The sequence below is a fragment of the Anas acuta genome, chromosome 6, assembly GCF_963932015.1.
Source record: "Anas acuta chromosome 6, bAnaAcu1.1, whole genome shotgun sequence".
Classification (NCBI taxonomy): domain Eukaryota; kingdom Metazoa; phylum Chordata; class Aves; order Anseriformes; family Anatidae; genus Anas; species Anas acuta.
Window position 1 is genome coordinate 7,626,897 of NC_088984.1, and position 15,850 is coordinate 7,642,746.

Genomic DNA, 15,850 nt, shown 5'->3' on the forward strand with positions numbered 1-15,850 from the left:
TCCCCTCGGCACCCCCCCCCCCATCATTAATTTCCATCAGTGGCCAAGCGGGGCCAGGGGTGGCCGAGGAACACGGCGCTTTCCCCTGATAGCAAAAATAAATACATTAAAATTCTTGCAGGAGGCAGAAGAATGCGGGACGGCAGGAAAAAATTGTTTTATAATTTGTAATAACACAAAAGCTGGAGGGGGGGCGGGGGGGAGCCGTGAGAGGCGAGGGAAGGCAGAGGCAAAGGGCTGGCCGCGGCGGTGGGGACAACCCCAGCTCAGCACCTCCACCGGGACCTCGTCCCCGAAGGATGTGGCCCGCGGGTCTCGTTGCAGAGGAGGAAGGAGCAGGGCTCAGCCCCAGCTCTCTGAGCTGCTCCCAGCAGCTCCGTGCCTCAGTTTCCCCTCGGATTTCTACGTGGCTGGGGGACACAGCGCAGCCCCCGCCGCACGCAGGTGCCGGCCTTTGCCCACCCCTCTCGGGGGGCTTCAGCGCAGCACCCACCCGCTTGGGCCACCTCTCACGAGCAAGCTGGGGGTGTTACAGCCCCCCCAGCCCCCCAGCCCCACGAGGGGCCGCTTCCCCTGGCTGTGGCAGCGGGGACGTGACAAGGCGAGTCGCTGTGCGCCAGGCGCACCTGCTGCCGGGACGGGGCCCCCCCTCCCTGCTCCCCTCTTGGGGCTGAAATCAAAGGGATTTTTCTGCCCTTAGGAAATCAGATAAAGGCTTCTCACCTGCCCCGCAGACGGAGGCGGCCACGGTGCTCGGGGCGGGGGGACAACAGGCACTTTCAACACGCCGGCGGATGAGCTGCGTGCTGCGGGCACGGTGTCACCCTGTCCCCAGCCCCGGCTGGGATGTCCCCTGCCCAGGAGCTGCCTGGTGCCGACTGCCCCCTGTACCCAAGGCGGTGGGGGAGCCACGGGGCAGGGGGGATGGAGGCTGCTGGGTGAAAGCAGAAGCCCCCAGGGATGGTGCAGCAGCCCCAGTGCAGCTCGGGGAAGGTCCCCGTGTCCCCATGGCAGGGTGAGGGCAGCTCGAGGCTGGTGGCAGCGCCACGGATGCTGAGCTGGAGGCCGGTGCCCGCCTGGGAGGGCAGGGTAGGAGCAGGTGGGTGGGAGGTGGTGGGAGTCCGTTCCCTCCCGCACCCACGGGGAGAGGAGAACCGTGCCAAGCCGCAGAGAAAACCTGAGTCATTCGCCACCAAATGCTGCCGGTGGGAGCCAACGTGGCCAGGTGATGGGGAGGAGGATGCTGGGGAGCACTGGTGGCAAGGAGCTAGGGGTGGGCTCACCAGCAGGGAGGATGCTGGGGCTGGGGAAGCTCAGGAGGGGTGAAAATTGGGGTGGCAGCCTGCGGGCACCCTCTCCTTCTGTCTCCTTCCCCGCTCTGCTCGCTCCTCACCCACCTGCCTGTGAGGATGGGGGGGTGCCGAGAGATGCTTGGGGGTGTCCCTTCTGCAGCGTCCCCCGCTGGGACAGGCTGATGCGGTGCCGGGGAGCGGGGCAGAGCCCTCAATAAGGACACCAAGTGGTGCGGGGATGCCAGGCTCGGCCAAGGGACCCCCGGGGCCGTACAGGTGGGCAGGTGGCGGGGGGGGGCACGGTGAGGCAGGGCCGTGCCAAGCAAGGCGGAGGGGCTGGGCAAGCAGTGGGCGCTGCCCGGTGGCCGGGGGATGCCCGGAGCCGTGCCCGGAGCCGTGCCCGTGGCCGTGGCTGCGCGCTCAGGGCGCAGCGCTTGGCATCCCGGAGTCCCCCCGCCCGGCCCGCCCTGTCCGTCCCCCCGGGCTCCGGTTTCCCTGTCGGAGGCAGATGCTTTCGCAGCCCTGTCCCTCCTCCTCCTTCTGCGGAGCAGCCTCCGCGCCGCGCTCCAGCCGCCCGGAGGTGCCTGCCCGGCCCAGCCCAGCCCAGCCCGGCCCGGCCCGGCCCGGCACGGCCCGGCCCCTCCGGCCCCGGGCTGGCGGAGGGAGGCAGCGGGCACCCAGCCGCGGGGCCCCGGCCAGCCCCTCCGCCCTCCTCGGGGGGGCTCGGAGGGGGGCTCGGCTCTCCTCGCTGCCCCCCAGCCCCTGGCAGGATGTTGCCCCCCTCCCGGACCCAGCTGGGGCTCTTCTTCATCCTCCTCTGCCCCGCCAACATCATCGGGCTCTGGTGGTGAGTAAGGGCAGCCCGGGGGTGGGCGCGAGGTGGGCGACGGGGTCCCGAAACCCTTTAGGGGTGCGCCCGGCTTGGGGACAGAGCCCCCGCACCCCTGACACCCCGACGGTGGGGACCGGGGGTCGCCGGGGGGGGGGCGCAGAGACAGCTTGGGGGCGCACACAGGGTGGGTTCGGGCTCCCCCGGGGCACCCCAGAGTGAAGGAGACTGGTGGGGGGCAGAGGGCTAAGGGGGGGCACCCCGATCCCACAGAAGGAGCCGCAGCCTCCCCGCCGCCCTACAAGCCCGCCGCCCGGCAGGGCCGTGCGCCTGTGGGGCGGGGAGGGGGAGCGGGGGCCTCCAGACCCCTCCAATAAGTCAACTTTAATTAAAAGCCCGAGGGTCCCCACGGCGTCCCCTCCCCGAGAGGTGCCCTGGCCGCGGCGGGGACAAAACCCCTGTTTGTAATGGTGCCTTCATCAAAGGCAGGGACAGTGCTCGGCAGGATCCCGGAGGGGGTGGGGGATTCATTACAGGCGCAGAGCCGGGACCCAGCCTTGGAAAGCCCAGGTATCTGTCGAAACATGAACTATTTAAATCTATTAAGAATTTCACCCGGCCTGTCTTTATCCGGTTTTAAGTGCTTAGATTCCAGCTCTCCGGCGTGCCGTCCGGGCTATCATTCATTATCTGAGCCTATTCGTCTCCACATTGTCACACTCTTTTGACCCCTAAAATAAAGCTCGCCCTAAGCCTTTCCCCTCCCGTTCCCCCGCCCGCCCGGCGCTGATTTATTCCGCGGCTCCATCCCCTTCTCCAGCCCGGGCTGCGGGGACGCGGGGCGACAAGGGGGGGGGCACAAATCCTGCCCTCCCCGTGGCTGTGGCACCGGCTGGGGTCGTGGGGAAGGGGTTAAGGTGGCTCTGAGCGGGGTGGCCCCTCCGGGCAGGTTTTTTGCCGGGGGTCCCTCGCTCCCCGCCGCTCGCCTCCGGACATCTGCGCCATCCCGGGGCGCGCTCCCTGCCGCTGGCTGAGAGCTGCGTTCTTGTTCCTTGGCTAAATTCTCTTTGCGCACGCACAGGCTGCCCCTTCGGCCGTCCCCGCTGTCCTTACCCCGGCCCCACCGACAGCTCGCGTCCCGCACCCCAGCTGTGGCACGGCGGTGGCACCAGCCCCACGGAGAGGGGAGAAGGAGCTCGCTTTGCCCTCGGTTTGGGGGCGGGTGGATGGGGCCAGCACGGGCAGGGCGCTCCGAGCCGCGTCTCGCCCCACGCACGGGTCCCGCTGGTGCTGCGACTGTGCCCTGCGTGCGCTGGCAGCGCCGGCGTTGGGGAGATTAGAAGGATTTGGCAGGGGAGGGCAAGGGGTCAGACTTGTTTTTTCTTCCCTTAAAAAAAAAGAAAGAGAAAAGGAACCTTTAATTTAAGAATAATAAGGCAGCTGCGAGCAGCGTGGCCGAGCGCGCCGGGCAGCGCAGGGGGGTCACCGGTGCGCACAGGGGGAGGCGAAGCCCACCAAAGGGATGTGCCGGGCTTCCCAGGATGGGGCAGGTGGCTGGTTCACGAGCTGCTTCCCCTGGGGCAGAGCTTGGGTCTCCTGCCCTGCTGAGATCATCCAGGGAGCTTTTCTCATCTGGGGGAGAGCCCTGGCGCTGCCGGCCCTGGCAGCAGGCTCCGGGCGGGCACCTTCCCACGCACCTGCTGCCGTGACCCGGCCACCTCCAAGGAGGGGGCTGCGTCCTGGTGCAGCTGTGCCTGGGCTCCTGGAGCACCCAGGGGGTGGTGGCAGTGGCAGAGCCATCCCACAGAGCCATCCCCTGTCACCAGCACACGGGGATCTCGGTGCCGTGCCTTTGTTTCTCCGTCTGTGCGCACTCACCTGGCTGCAAGGTGCCGCAGGGGCACCCGTGGGTGCTTATCCAAGGGGCACGTCCCCCCCCGGCAGGGAAGGAAGGGCTTCGTTCACCCTTCTCCCTGGCCCACCTGCGGGTGCAGTGCAGGAGCTGCCTGTTTGAGGTGCTTTTTGCCATCCTGGTGACAAATGACCCGTGGGAGCGGCACGGCGGGGTGGCTGGTGGGTCCGTCTGCACTGACAGACAGGTGCTGGTTTGGTGCGGTGTCAGAGGAGGGATGTTCTGTGTCCCCAATGACTTCACAGCCTGGGAAAGAGGCAGGTGGGGATGATTTGGGGCTGCCAGAACAGCAGGGACATGGGCGAACCTGGTGTCTTGGCAGCCCCAAGCATGTTCGGGGCAGGATTTGGGCTGAGATGGTTTTTGGCCGTGTCCCTTGGACATCATAGCTGGCTGTCCCTTGCCCCTCACACTGCCGTGTGTCCCCATGTGCCCCCCTGCTCCCACGCTTGCTGCTGTAGCCCCAAAGCTCCCAGTGCCCCGCCGGCCTCCCCTTTTCCTCCACCACCCCAGCCAGCACCCCCAGCACCACGAAGCACGGCCGAGCCTGTAAGGGCAGGCTGCTGGCTGGCATGCCCTTGGCTGAGCCGTGAGTCACCTGCCATCCCGCTGACCCACGCCCGCCACCCCACAGCCCCCAGGGTGCCCACGGGCTGTCCCAGGCATGCCCTGGCCCCGGCTGCTCTGGCACGGGAGCCCTGCCCCGTGGCACCCTCTGGGGCAGCCACGCTGGGGTTTCCAAAGGGAAAATGTTCCTGCCTAGCATGAAAATGTTCAGCCTAGCGTGACCCCGCAGCCAGCAGGTCCCTGCCGTGCGAGAGCCTCCTTCCTTGGGGCAGCTCTGCAGAGATTTGCATCCCGTCCCTGCCCCTGGTGCCCCGAGGAGGGGTGCCGCAGCTCTGCCCGGCCCATGGGATTTCCAGCTCCCGTGATGCCCCCGGCGCTGCTCGGCAGCCAAGCCCTGGCTGTGCCCCCCAGGCTGGTGACTTGCTGCTTACTCACCCCGCTGTGCTCCTCCTGCTCGGCTTCCAGCACCCCCCCAGCCCTCCCGGGTCAGTAACCCAGCTCCAGGCACCCACGCGCATCCCCAGGGGAGGAGCCGGGCACATCTGCGTGGGGAAGAAGGGAAAGGAGGCTGGGGAAAACCCACGTCCCCCCCTCACCCTGCTTGCACAGGAGATGGGCAGGCTGCTGGGGTGAAGGTTGGGCTCCTGGCTGAGATTTCCTTGCAGGACGGCCCCTGGGGGTGAGCTGGGGGTTGGTGGTTGTGGCTCGGGAGGTGATGGAGCCGTGGGGTGGCAGGGTCTGCATCCCTGGGCTCACATCCTGCAGATCTCACCTCTCCAAACAGGTGGAGAAACACCCCTGGGCTCAGGGGGGTGGCTGGGCACCCTTGGGTGCTGCGTCCCCCCAGCCCAAGGCATCCAGAGGCGGGGATGGAGACCTGGCTGCGAGGTGAGCCGTGCCTCTGCTCCCCCACAGCCGGGCCCCCCATCTTTCCAAGCAAGCTGCTGGGCTGGGGACGTGGGTTTTAGGGGAAGGCTGGGGATCAGGGACGCCGAGCACATCGCTGGGGTGCAGCTGGGTTTCTCTGAAGCGAGCTGAGGCACGGCTGTGCGGGGGATTTAACCCGACCCAGGAGCAGGCGGCTCCAGCACCTGCGCCCTCCTCCAGGGCTGCCTCTCCCTGCCGCACAGCCCATCCCATTCGGCCGTGCTGGAGCACAGGGCTCGCACCAGGAGCTGGCAGGGGTGCGGATTTATAGGGCAGGTCCAGGTCCTCTCCTCTGCCTCAGTTTCCCCTTTCCACAGCGGGCGCAGACCCCATTTCGGGAGGCTGGCACCCCCTGGGCACCGTCTCGGCGGTGGGCGCAGGGATGTCACGGAGGGGGCTGCGGGGCTGGGGGTGCCCCGGGAGGGCTGGGGGGGCCACGCTGGCGACCCGGCTCCATCACCAGGGCAGGGGGAGGAGTGCCCGGCGGCAGAGGTGGGGCACCTTAATTGTAGATGTGGGAGGCCTTGGAGCAGGACAAGCTCAGGCAGATCTGGGCCCCGCGCCGAAGCCCTTGCCAAAGCAGTAGCAGTTTGGCAGCATTTTTCTTGCCCTCGTCTCCCCCCCCCCCCCCTTTCACAAGCTTCCCCCCCACCTCAATCCTACAAAGCAAAAACAGCTCTCGGGCTCCCGGCAGCCTCCCCTCGCGAGAAAGCAGAGCCCAGCGGAAATTAATATCGCGCGGGGCTTAAGGAGCCCACCCCACAGCCCGGCCGGGGTGGGGACCCCCGCGGTGCCGCCAGCCCCCAGCCCTCCGGGGCCGAGCTCTCCCCGTCCTGCCGGCCCCGTCTGATCCGGGGTGAGCCGCAGTTCAGCATTTGATCTGAGGGCCCGAGGGCTCGCGCATCGTTTTTATAACAAGTACAAAGAGTCCTCTCTTAATGAAAGTCCCGGCCCCGGCTCCCCTGCTTCCCCACCCTGCCCCATCCGCCAGCCAAGCGGCCCCGGCCCCGGCGCAGCCCGGCACGGAGGTGGCGATGCCCGTGAGGACGGCGTGGTTTGGGACACGGGGCAGGCTCCGTTTCCTGATCCATCAGGGTTTTTGGGACACGCTGGGCTGTTTCTGGCATCAGGGAGGGCATCGGGTCCCCGCGGTGCTTCCCCAGCTGCTCCCCAGTTTGCAGCGTGCCGTGCCAGCACGGGGATGCTGGGCTGTGGGGAAGAAATGAAGCTGCGAGCTCCCCAGCAGCGCTTTCCTCCGCTCCCCTGCGGGAGGCCACCTTTGCAGGCTCTGCATCTCTTTAAGCCTTCAAACCCCCAGCCAAAGCATCAGGGCTCCTTTTCCAGGACACATCCTCCCAAACCCTGCCTCCCTCGCAGACGCATCCAGCAGGGCTGTTCCCAGCCCGGCCCCATCCCCGCTCATCCCAGGGGGAGCCCAGGGCGAGCAGTGAGCGATGGGTTAGCCTGGTCCAGGCTTGACATGGAGCAGGGGGAGCCTGGGAAGGGCTTCGAGCTGAAAATCCGGGGCTAGGAGGGGGCTCGTGGCTCCCGCAGCCTGGCATCCGCAGCCCGGTGTCCTGAGCACAGCCCCCCAGCTGAGCGAGAGGGAGAGAGAAAAGGAAACCCGGAGCGTACTTGCACGCAGAGATTCATCTTGCGATTTTTCGAGCCCCTGGGGCTTGGCCAGACTATAAAGGCCTGTCTGGGTTTGGAAGCGGCGCTGCAGCTGGTGCTCGGCAGCGAGCGGGGCCGCCAGCAGCACGGGCAGCCCTGCTGCTGCACCCGAAAACGTGGCCGGGGAACCTCTGCCCGGATCCCTCTGTGCCACGGACAGGACCTTGCTGGCCCTGCTGGCCCAGCCCAGCATCCCTGGCACAGCACTGGGAGGCTGCTGGCACACAGCTGGCAGCATCCCTAGGGCAAAGCAGCTCTGGTGTGCACGAGACCCCCCCAAAAAATCCCTGCGTGCAGCCTTGGGACATCTGCGCTCTTCCCTTCACAGCCCTGGCGCATCCCAAACTTTTTGGGGCACACCGAGCCCGGCGAAGCACGAGGCCGAAGCACCTCGGGGCAGGCTGAATTTGGGCAGCCCGGGGCCACGCGCCGTCTGCAGGCAGCTCGGCGCTGCAGGACGGGCGGCGTGGGCAGGAGGCTGGCGGCACGCGGCGTGCCTGCCCTCTGCCCGCGGCACCGCTGCGCCAAGCGCCCGCCCCGGCACCGGGCAAAAGGCGTGGGGGAAGTACAGGAGGTTTCTGTAGCCAGCGGCGTGCCGTCGTGCTCAGGCTTTGCCTCGCAGCCCGGAGAGGCAGCAGCTCTCTCCAGCTGTGCTCTGGCAGGGCCCCAGCTGGGACTTGCCCTCCCGCACCGGGAGCGTCGGGGCTGATGCCGCGCGCATCCCTCCCTCACCTGCCCGCGGCCACGTTCCCCGGGGTTGGTGCCCGGGAAGGGGAGGCGAGCGTGGGAGCTGGGGAGGGAGCCTGGCCTGCAGCCCGTGGGTTTTATCTCCAGCAAGGTCTCTGGGCTCGTATCGCGTGGGGTGAAGCAGAGAGAAAGCCCTGAGCCGGGGAGGTGATGCCCGTGGGGTGCCAGGAGCAGCAACCACCCCGGGGCATTGTTCGTGAGGAGGAGCCAGGGCTGTGCCGGGTCGGTGCCAGAGCCGAGGAGCAGCACAGCATCTCTGCCACCCCACAGGGGACACCACCATCACCCCCAGGGCTGTCCAAGGTGCCTTGGGGTGTGCGGGACGCTCCTGGCACTGCCCCGTGGCCCCACAACGTCCCCGGGAGCGGGTCTGTCTGTGCGCCCCCCAGCTCGGGTGCTGGTTTTGCTCTGCTCGCTGTCCCTCCTGCAGGGCAGTGGGGAGCCCCCTGGTCATGGACCCCAACAGCATCTGCCGCAAGACGAAGCGGCTGGCGGGGAAGCAGGCGGAGCTGTGCCAGCTGGAGCCGGAGATCGTGCAGGAGGTGGCCAAGGGCACCAAGCTGGGCGTGCGGGAGTGCCAGTACCAATTCCGCTTCCGCCGCTGGAACTGCACCAGCCACAGCAAGTACTTCGGCAAGATCCTGCAGCAGGGTAAGGCCGCCTCTTCCCCTGCCTCGCTGCTCCCCCAAAAAGCACCCCGTGCACAGCTCTGTGTGTGTGTGTGTGTGTGTGTGCGTGCGCGTGAGGGGCTCGCTCGGTGCTCCTCCTGAGGTTTTACTGCCAGGACATGTCTCCCCGTGTTGTAATGAAGCAATTAGCGATGCTCCCAGACAGCGCGGGGCTTCACGCAGCCCAAGAATGCACCCTCGTCTGGCAGTGATTTACTGCTCCCCCCCCGGGACCCCGCTGCATGCAGGGGGGGAAGGGGCCTGGCGGGGAGGTGGCCTTGGGGAGCTGCCCCTCGCCCCGCAGGTGCCCGGAGCCTGCAGATCCCTCGGAGCAGGGTGGGCACCCTGACATCGCCCTGCACGCACTTCCCATGCCCGAAGGCCCTGGGGGGCAGGGGGTGGGGGGGTTGCTAAGGGTCCTTCACTGTCAGCTCCCTGTGAAGGTCCTGGCACAAGCCCCGGTCTCCTTGGCCACCGCATCTCCCTGGCACGCACCAGAAGAGAGCAGGTACGCCCTTCGGTCAGGGTGGTGGTGCCCTGAGGACAGCATTTTGCTGTTTTCCTCCTCCTTTCTGGAGGGACCAGCAAGGGCAGGGCACCTTGGGCACCCCACAGCTGCAGGCATCAGCAGAGAGCAAAGCTGTGCCCCCAGGGGGGACAGGGCTCCCCGGGAAACCCTCCCCACAGCACCTTCCATCCACGGCGGGGTGGCTGGAGGCTGAGCTGCCTGCTGCTGGGGGCAGCCTCTCTCCCCGCGAGGATGCTGTGCTGACAACCTGAGAGCTCCTGAGGATGAAGGTGAAGGTGTGCCCGTGCTCTCACACCTCTGTACGCACAGCTGTGGGCTCAGCACCATGTTGCACGTGCGTGTGTGGCACGTCTCCAACGCACACACGTGTTGCACACGCCTGGGTCAGGATCTGTGTGGGGCACAGCAGAGCAATGGGGCAGGATGAACCCCCCGTCTCCCCTGCCCACCCCCGTGCAGCCTGTGCCACCCTCAGCGCCCTGGTCACATCCTGGGGGTCACCACCCCGGGCCACCCCTGCCCTGGCACCCAGGGGCCCGCCTGGCACGGGGCGGGGGGCGTGTGGGATCCCCCCGAGCAGGGCGCCGCGCCCCCGCTGCCAGAATCCCCCGCTGGCTGCGGCTGCGAGCGGCAGGTCCGGGCAGGGGAAGGATGCTTGGAATTTGTGTCCCGGAGCAGAGAGAGACAGGAGCAAATACTAATAATAAATAATCCTGCAGGGTGGAGGCTGCGCCGGTGCAGGGAAAGGGGGGGGGAGCAGGCATCGCCCCGTGGCAAAGTGGGTACGGGGGGGATCCGAGCACCCACGGGCGCAGGCGAGGGGGTGCTTTGCTTGCGGAGCCTTACCCAGAGCTGACCCCGCATCCCGGCCCTGCTGTTCCCCTGCAGATATCCGAGAGACAGCCTTCGTGTATGCCATCACGGCGGCCGGCGTCAGCCACGCCATCACGCAGGCCTGCAGCATGGGCGAGCTGCTGCAGTGCGGCTGCGAGCTGACCCGCAGCCGGGCCCCCCCCTCGCCCACGGCGGGGCCGGGCACCGAGGGCACGGCCTGGGAGTGGGGGGGCTGCGGGGACGACGTGCAGTTCGGCTACGAGAAGTCCCAGCAGTTCATGGACGCCAAGAGCAAGAAGGGGAAAAACGACATCCGCGCCCTCATCGACCTGCACAACAACGAAGCCGGGCGCTTGGTAAGGCTCCCTGCGGGCAGGACGCGGCACCCCTGGGTGAAACAGAGCCCAAAACATTTCAGAGCCCGTTTGGAGGTGCTTCGGGAGCCCCTCATCCACTCCTCAGCATCCTCTCCAGGACCAGGGTGGCGCGGATGGGCTGGGGATGCCGGGCAGGGGTGCTGGGAGGGGACCGGGAGGGGACCAGAAGGGGGCCAGGAGGGGACCGGGAGGGGACCGGGAGGGGATGGGGGTCTCAGCACCGCCGTCTCCCCGCAGGCGGTGCGCAGCTACATGAGGACAGAGTGCAAATGCCACGGGCTGTCGGGCTCCTGCACCCTGCGGACCTGCTGGCGGAAGATGCCCCATTTCCGCGAGGTGGGGGACCGCCTGCTGGAGCGCTTCAACGGCGCCTTCAAGGTGATGGGGGGCAACGACGGCAAGACCCTCATCCCGGTGGGGGACAACATCAAGCCCCCCGACAAGCAGGACCTCATCTACTCGGCCGACTCGCCCGACTTCTGCTCGGCCAACCGCAAGACGGGCTCGCTGGGCACGCGGGGCCGCGTCTGCAACAGCACGGCCATGGACACGAGCGGCTGCGACCTGCTGTGCTGCGGCCGTGGGCACCGCGACGAGACCGTGGTGCTGGAGGAGAACTGCCTCTGCCGCTTCCACTGGTGCTGCGTGGTGCAGTGCCGCAAGTGCTCCGTCCGCCAGGAGCTCAGCCTCTGCGTCTGACGGCCTCCGCCGCCCCGATGGTCCCCGCGGGGTGAGGACATTTCGGGGGCCACCCCCCTGGGATTGTGCCGCAGGCGTGCTGCGGCGCCAGGACACGGAGAGGTGACCCGGGGGGTCAGGCTGGGCTGGCGGAGGGGGAGCCCAGCTCTGCGTGCGGGGTGTTCCCGCTGTCTGGGGATACTGCGGGGCTGCCCGGCGTCCCCACGGCCCCTCGGGGGGGCTGCGGGTGCAGAGCTTCCACTAATAAAGCTATTTAAAGCCGGTGTGCTCCAGCGCTTCCTGGGGCTTCCCTCCCACCAGCCGCCCCGATGCCACGGTGACGAGCTGGGACTTTTTGGCGTCCCCTGTTCTTATCTCTCCACCTCCAGCCACCTCCCTGCTGTGGTGGCACAGCAAAGCCCCGCGTGGCGCTGGCACCGTGGGGCTGGTGGCATGCGAGGCATTCTCTTGGCATGCCGTGGGCCACGTGCAGCCTCACCTGGCCGGCACGGCGCCAGGCGGGGCTCGGTAACACGATCAGCCCGTACCCTCCTGGGCAAACACGGGGCGAGGAGCAGCAGCGAGAGCACCGCCAGGCAGGGCAGGAGCAGGGCTCGTGGCTTGGGCACGCCGCGAGGCGAAGGGGGCTGCGGTGCCGAAAATATACCCCGGTGGGTCCCTCCTCACCCAGCCCTGGCAGCGAGGAGGAAGCAGGGTGGTGGCGGAGCTTTAACGTGGCCTGGTGAGCGCTGGGGCGGGAGCCTCTAAATCTGTCAGCTGCAGCTTCAGAGCTGGAAATTCCCTCCTGGCCCGGGGAGAGGGGAGGCACGCGGGGCGCCCGGGAACTCCCGGCCATGCGCGTAGGAGCACGCGGGTGCGTGTGAGGGTGCGTGCCAAGGCGCCTGTGCGTGCAGGCAGCTCCATGTGTGTGTGTGTGTGTGTGTGTGTGTGTGTGTGTGTGTGCACGCTCAGGTAACACGCTGGTGCATGTTCCCTGCTCGACGTGGGCTTTTGATCTCGTGTGCACGCCCCCCCGCCGCGCGCGTGAGCCCCTCGTGGGTGTGCAAGCAGTTTGCCCCACGTGTCCTCGTGCACGTCTGCTCATGTACGTGGGGCTAATCCTCAGGGGGCTTGGCAGTGACCCTGTCCCCCTGCGTGCCTGCGTGTTTGTCCTGCTCTGCTCTGCCCCTGCAGCATCGCAGGCTGTGGGCAGCTGTACCAGGGGATGCCGAATCTCCCCGGGAGATGTCGGAGCGCAGGGGCTGTGCCTGGGGCTGGGGGCAATGTTTCCTGCTCCATCCCAGTCAGCTCCTTCGCTGGGCCCTGCCCCAGTTTCCCCACCCTGGGCTGGTGCTAGCTCCCGGCTAAAGCCTGGGCAAGGCAGGTAATTCTGCGAGCGGGGGCTCTGACCTGTGTGGCCTCCGTGCCGTTGCCAAAATTACAGCTCCCGGAGGCTGGAAACCACGAAAGCCAAAAACGCGGAGGAAAAGAAGCTGGAAAATGGAGTGAGGGCAGGGACAAGGGGACAGACACACGGCCACTGATTGTGGGGTGACTCCTCGGCACCCCCAGCACATCTCCAAGCACCCTGTCTGGCTTTAGGGGGGACACCAACTGGGGGCACCGCTCCCACATGCCCTGGGACCCCCTCATTTCCCCATCCCCTCCCCGATTCCTAGAAGTCCCCTATCTCTCCAGACCCTTCGGACCCCCTTGGGGACACCCCCAGACCCCCGGAGCCCCCCCGGGAGCCCGCAGCATCCCCTGTGTCGCCGTGGCAACGCGGGATGCGGGACGGGGCCGCTGTGCGCCGCGCCCCGAGGCCGCCAGGGGGAGCCGGGACCGGCCCGGGGGTGTCCGGGGGGGGCTTGGGGAGGGCGTGGGGGGGAGCCGGGGGCCGTACCGGGGTGTCCACGGGGGGTACCTACACGTGGGGGGGGGGCACAGGGTGTGCACGGGGGCGATTTGTGCCACGGTGCACGGAGAGATGCTGGGGGGGGTGTGGGGGGGGTGCAGCCCGGATCCTGGGGCTTGGGCAGAAGCTACCGAGGGAAAAAGGGAAGTTTATAAAGTTTGGGTCAAAAAAAATAAACCCCCAAAGTCTGTAATGTGAATGGCTTCATTTTATTTTATTTTATTTTTATTTTTGTTTCGATGGGAAGAGCACGACTTCCCCTTCAATCGCTCGGGTTGAAAACAGCCGGACAGATGAATTCAAGCAAACTCAGGGAAAAAAAAAATCCCTCTGGACTGAGACCAAAAATAGATTTTTTTTTTTCTTTTTCCAAAAAAAGAAGCTTTTTAGGAAAGTTTGGACCAACACAGATAGGCCCGCGAGGGGGAGGCTGAGAAACCCGGAGAGCAGCTGAGCCAAGGGAAAACTCGGAGGGCAGCACCCAAAACCACCCGAAACCTCCAGCAAGTTGTGGCCAGGGCTCCTGCCGTGCCCCCCCTGCCCTCCCACCCCCTGCTCCAGGCTTTGCTTTTCCCCAGGGAGCCGCCCTGCTCTGTCCCTGCTCCCTCCAGCCGCAGGGACAGATGTCACCCGTGGGGTCCCATCTGTGCCGAGCCACCCACCGTGTCCCAGCGCTCCGTGTCCTCACCCCGGCTGGGGACCAGCACCTTCCACCCATCCTGGGGACCCTCATCCTGCCCTGGCGGGGGCACCTGGAGCGCTGATGTGCTTGGCCAGTCCCTATCTGGTCACCTCCCTGCCACCCCCAGCTCCTGGTGTGGCCCCAGGCTGGGCGCCGTCCCACCAGTCCCCATGGGGACTGTCTGGGGACACCCACAGGAACGTCCCCAGTGGGGACACTTGCACCTCGCTGGGGGAAGGCAGGAGACAACCTGCCGGGTGGGAGCGAGGAAAAGAAAAAGCTGTGGGTCTGACGCTGTTGAGCATCTCCAGCTGCCTCCATCCCCTGCCAGCTGCCGGGAGGAGGAGCGGAGGAGCTCCTGGGGATCCCCACGAGGATGCTCCTGGGGACGGCCGCCTCCTGCTCCTCCGCCCCGACGCGAGGGGCAGCGTGGCCGTGGCAGGGTGCAGGAGCTGGGCACGCACCTGCCGCCCCGTTCCTCGCCAGCTCCCCAGCCCGGGGCAGCCAGGAAGACAGGCCAGGCCGGCCGGGTGGCCGGGCGGTGCGCTCCTGAGTCACGGCGAGCAGACTCGGGCAGGTCGCCGGCCGCGTGCCAGCGGGAGGGCAGCGGTGCTGGGGGCTCCCCTGCCGCCGCTGAGTAACCCCCCACCCCGCCCCGAGCCCTGACTCACTCGCGGCCATGGCTCCGGTCCCGTGGGTGCTGGGGAGATGGGGAACGCTGAGCCGTGTGGGCTCCTTCCTCGCCATCCTCCTCCTCCTCCCAGCGGGGTGGTGGGGTCCGTTGCATGGTGCAGGGCAGCAGCCGTGCCCTCCTGGTGGGGTCAGGCTGGGGGTTTGTCCTGCTGGTGCTCCATCCCTGCCCGTCCTCCAGCTGCACCGTGCTCCTGGTGCTTCTCCTGCACCTCTATCCGAGCTCGCAGAGCTGCCTCGTCCTCCCACACCACTGGGAGGCTGCCCTCGGACACCCCAGAGCCGCAGAGAGGTGAGCCAGCGCTCCAAAGAGTGCCTGGAAGAACCTCCCTGGAGGTGCCCAAGGCCAGGCTGGATGCAGTGATGTTTTTAGGGGCTGCAGGAGGGTGCCAGCGTCCCCCCTCCGGTTTGCCTTGGGACTTGTTTGTGTGCAGGATCCCCCGCAGGAGCACACAGACATCTGGAACCAGGACCCAGGTGCTGGGATCCCCAGAGCTGCAGGAGCCCTGCTGCCACTGGGGGAGCCCCAAGGGGAGTTCCCCGGCCCCAAGGGCATCGCGCTTGGTCCATATGGACCAGGGTGCTGCCTGTGCTGGGGTCTGGGGAGAAAAGGAGCACGGGAACGGGGTCTTGGCAGGAGCAGTGACCCCATTTCAGAGCCCAGTGTGTGTCGCCACCACCCCAAGCCCCCTGGTGCGCTCTGTCCAGCACAGACACCGCACCCACCATCAGCCAGCCTGCAGCAAGGGGACAGGCATCCCGTGTCCCCTTTGCTGGCTGGGGGGTCCTGGCAGCACCACCAGCCTCCCGCATCCCCCCCCCAGGATGCTGCAAGCAGGAACCCACACGCAGGTGGAGCTGGCAGCCCCCACCGTGCGCACACCCGCTCCGTGCCCCACGGATTTAACTTCTGCCATGCACGCTCGCCCCACACCCTAAATACCCACCCCACACTCACCTGTCCCGTGCACGCTGACCACTTTCCCCATGCCCTGTGCACACTCCCCACCAGGCACGCTCCTTACACACTCGCTCACCCCTTGCACGCTCACCCCAAGCCCCGTGCACACTCACCCCGCTGTCCCCTGACACTCGGTGCACGCGCAGCCCCACTGCTCACACTTTCTCCCCACACACCCCACTGTGCACACCCCCTCCCCACGCACACTGCGCACCCCCCGTGCCGTGCACACTCATTCCGTGTGGACTCTCCCCCACACCGTGCACTCACACTTTCCCTGCACACTCCCCCCGTGCCCTGCGCATCCCCCCCACGTGTTGCGCACCCCCCGTGCCGCACCCACTCCCCCCTACTCACCAAAGCCACATGCAACCCTCCACCCCACACACCCCCCCCTCTCCCTGCGCACTCACCTGCACTTTTTGCACACCCACTCGTGCACGCTCCCCCCGCAGCCGATACCCTCGCCCTAAAACCGGGCTCTCCACGCGCTCCCTCACCCCGTACCCCCCCCAGCTCTCCGTGCGCCCCCCCTCCCCAGGCTGCGCGCAGCACCCCGGCTCCCCAC

General features: G+C 67.3%; 1 protein-coding gene across 2 annotated transcripts; it reads left to right on the forward strand.

The window, feature by feature from the left end:
* Nucleotides 1-1,183: 1,183 nt before the first annotated feature.
* WNT6 (Wnt family member 6) lies at nucleotides 1,184-11,318 on the forward strand. 2 transcript variants are annotated; one of them, XM_068687228.1, is made up of 4 exons: nucleotides 1,915-2,139; nucleotides 8,379-8,599; nucleotides 10,034-10,335; nucleotides 10,594-11,318. In XM_068687228.1, the coding sequence occupies exons 1-4, from the start codon at nucleotides 2,063-2,065 to the stop codon at nucleotides 11,053-11,055; spliced, it is 1,062 nt and encodes a 353-aa protein (XP_068543329.1). In that variant the 5' UTR covers nucleotides 1,915-2,062; the 3' UTR covers nucleotides 11,056-11,318. The 2 variants fall into 2 exon arrangements, with proteins under 2 accessions (XP_068543330.1, XP_068543329.1); XM_068687229.1 differs by lacking the exon at nucleotides 10,594-11,318 and having other exon boundaries at nucleotides 1,184-2,139; nucleotides 8,384-8,599; nucleotides 10,034-10,289.
* Nucleotides 11,319-15,850: the final 4,532 nt, after the last annotated feature.